The sequence below is a fragment of the Myotis brandtii genome, unplaced genomic scaffold (assembly GCF_000412655.1).
Source record: "Myotis brandtii unplaced genomic scaffold, ASM41265v1 scaffold321, whole genome shotgun sequence".
Lineage (NCBI taxonomy): Eukaryota > Metazoa > Chordata > Mammalia > Chiroptera > Vespertilionidae > Myotis > Myotis brandtii.
In genome coordinates, this window is record NW_005362314.1 from 1445872 (window position 1) to 1446380 (window position 509).

The 509-nt window shown below is 69.5% G+C and overlaps 1 protein-coding gene across 1 annotated transcript in view; it reads right to left on the reverse strand.

The window, feature by feature from the left end:
- The window catches only part of ADAMTS10 (ADAM metallopeptidase with thrombospondin type 1 motif, 10), a 15763-nt gene that overhangs the window by 2002 nt on the left and 13252 nt on the right, over positions 1-509 (reverse strand). Inside the window, exon 22 of the mRNA XM_014543242.1 lies at positions 273-373. Within this exon, the coding sequence (XP_014398728.1) occupies positions 273-373 (101 nt within the window). The remainder of the gene's footprint in view (positions 1-272; positions 374-509) is intronic.

Sequence of the window (509 nt, forward strand, 5' to 3'; positions counted from 1 at the left end):
GGTGGCGGAGGCCTGGCCCGCAGCTGGGAGTGCACTGCATTGGAGGGCGTTTCATGCTTAGTAGGCGGCCACCCCGCCCTTCCCCGCCGCACAGGGAGCCGAGAGGTGCTGCCGGTCCCTGGATGGTGAGGAGGCCGGCTCATCTCGGACCAGTCGAGGGGGGTCCGCTAGGGCTGGCGGGAGGGACTTGTGACTACAGAGGGTACCTCAGGGGGCACCCGGCACCCAGGTGCACTGCATTGGAGGGCGTTTCATGCTTAGTAGGCGGCCACCCCGCCCTTCCCCGCCGCACAGGGAGCCGAGAGGTGCTGCCGGTCCCTGGATGGTGAGGAGGCCGGCTCATCTCGGACCAGTCGAGGGGGGTCCGCTAGGGCTGGCGGGAGGGACTTGTGACTACAGAGGGTACCTCAGGGGGCACCCGGCACCCAGGCCCTGCCCCATGCTGCACAGGGAGTGGGTCGGCGAAGTGGGAAGGGGCGGCTGACCTCCGACCAGTCCAGGCCAGCCCA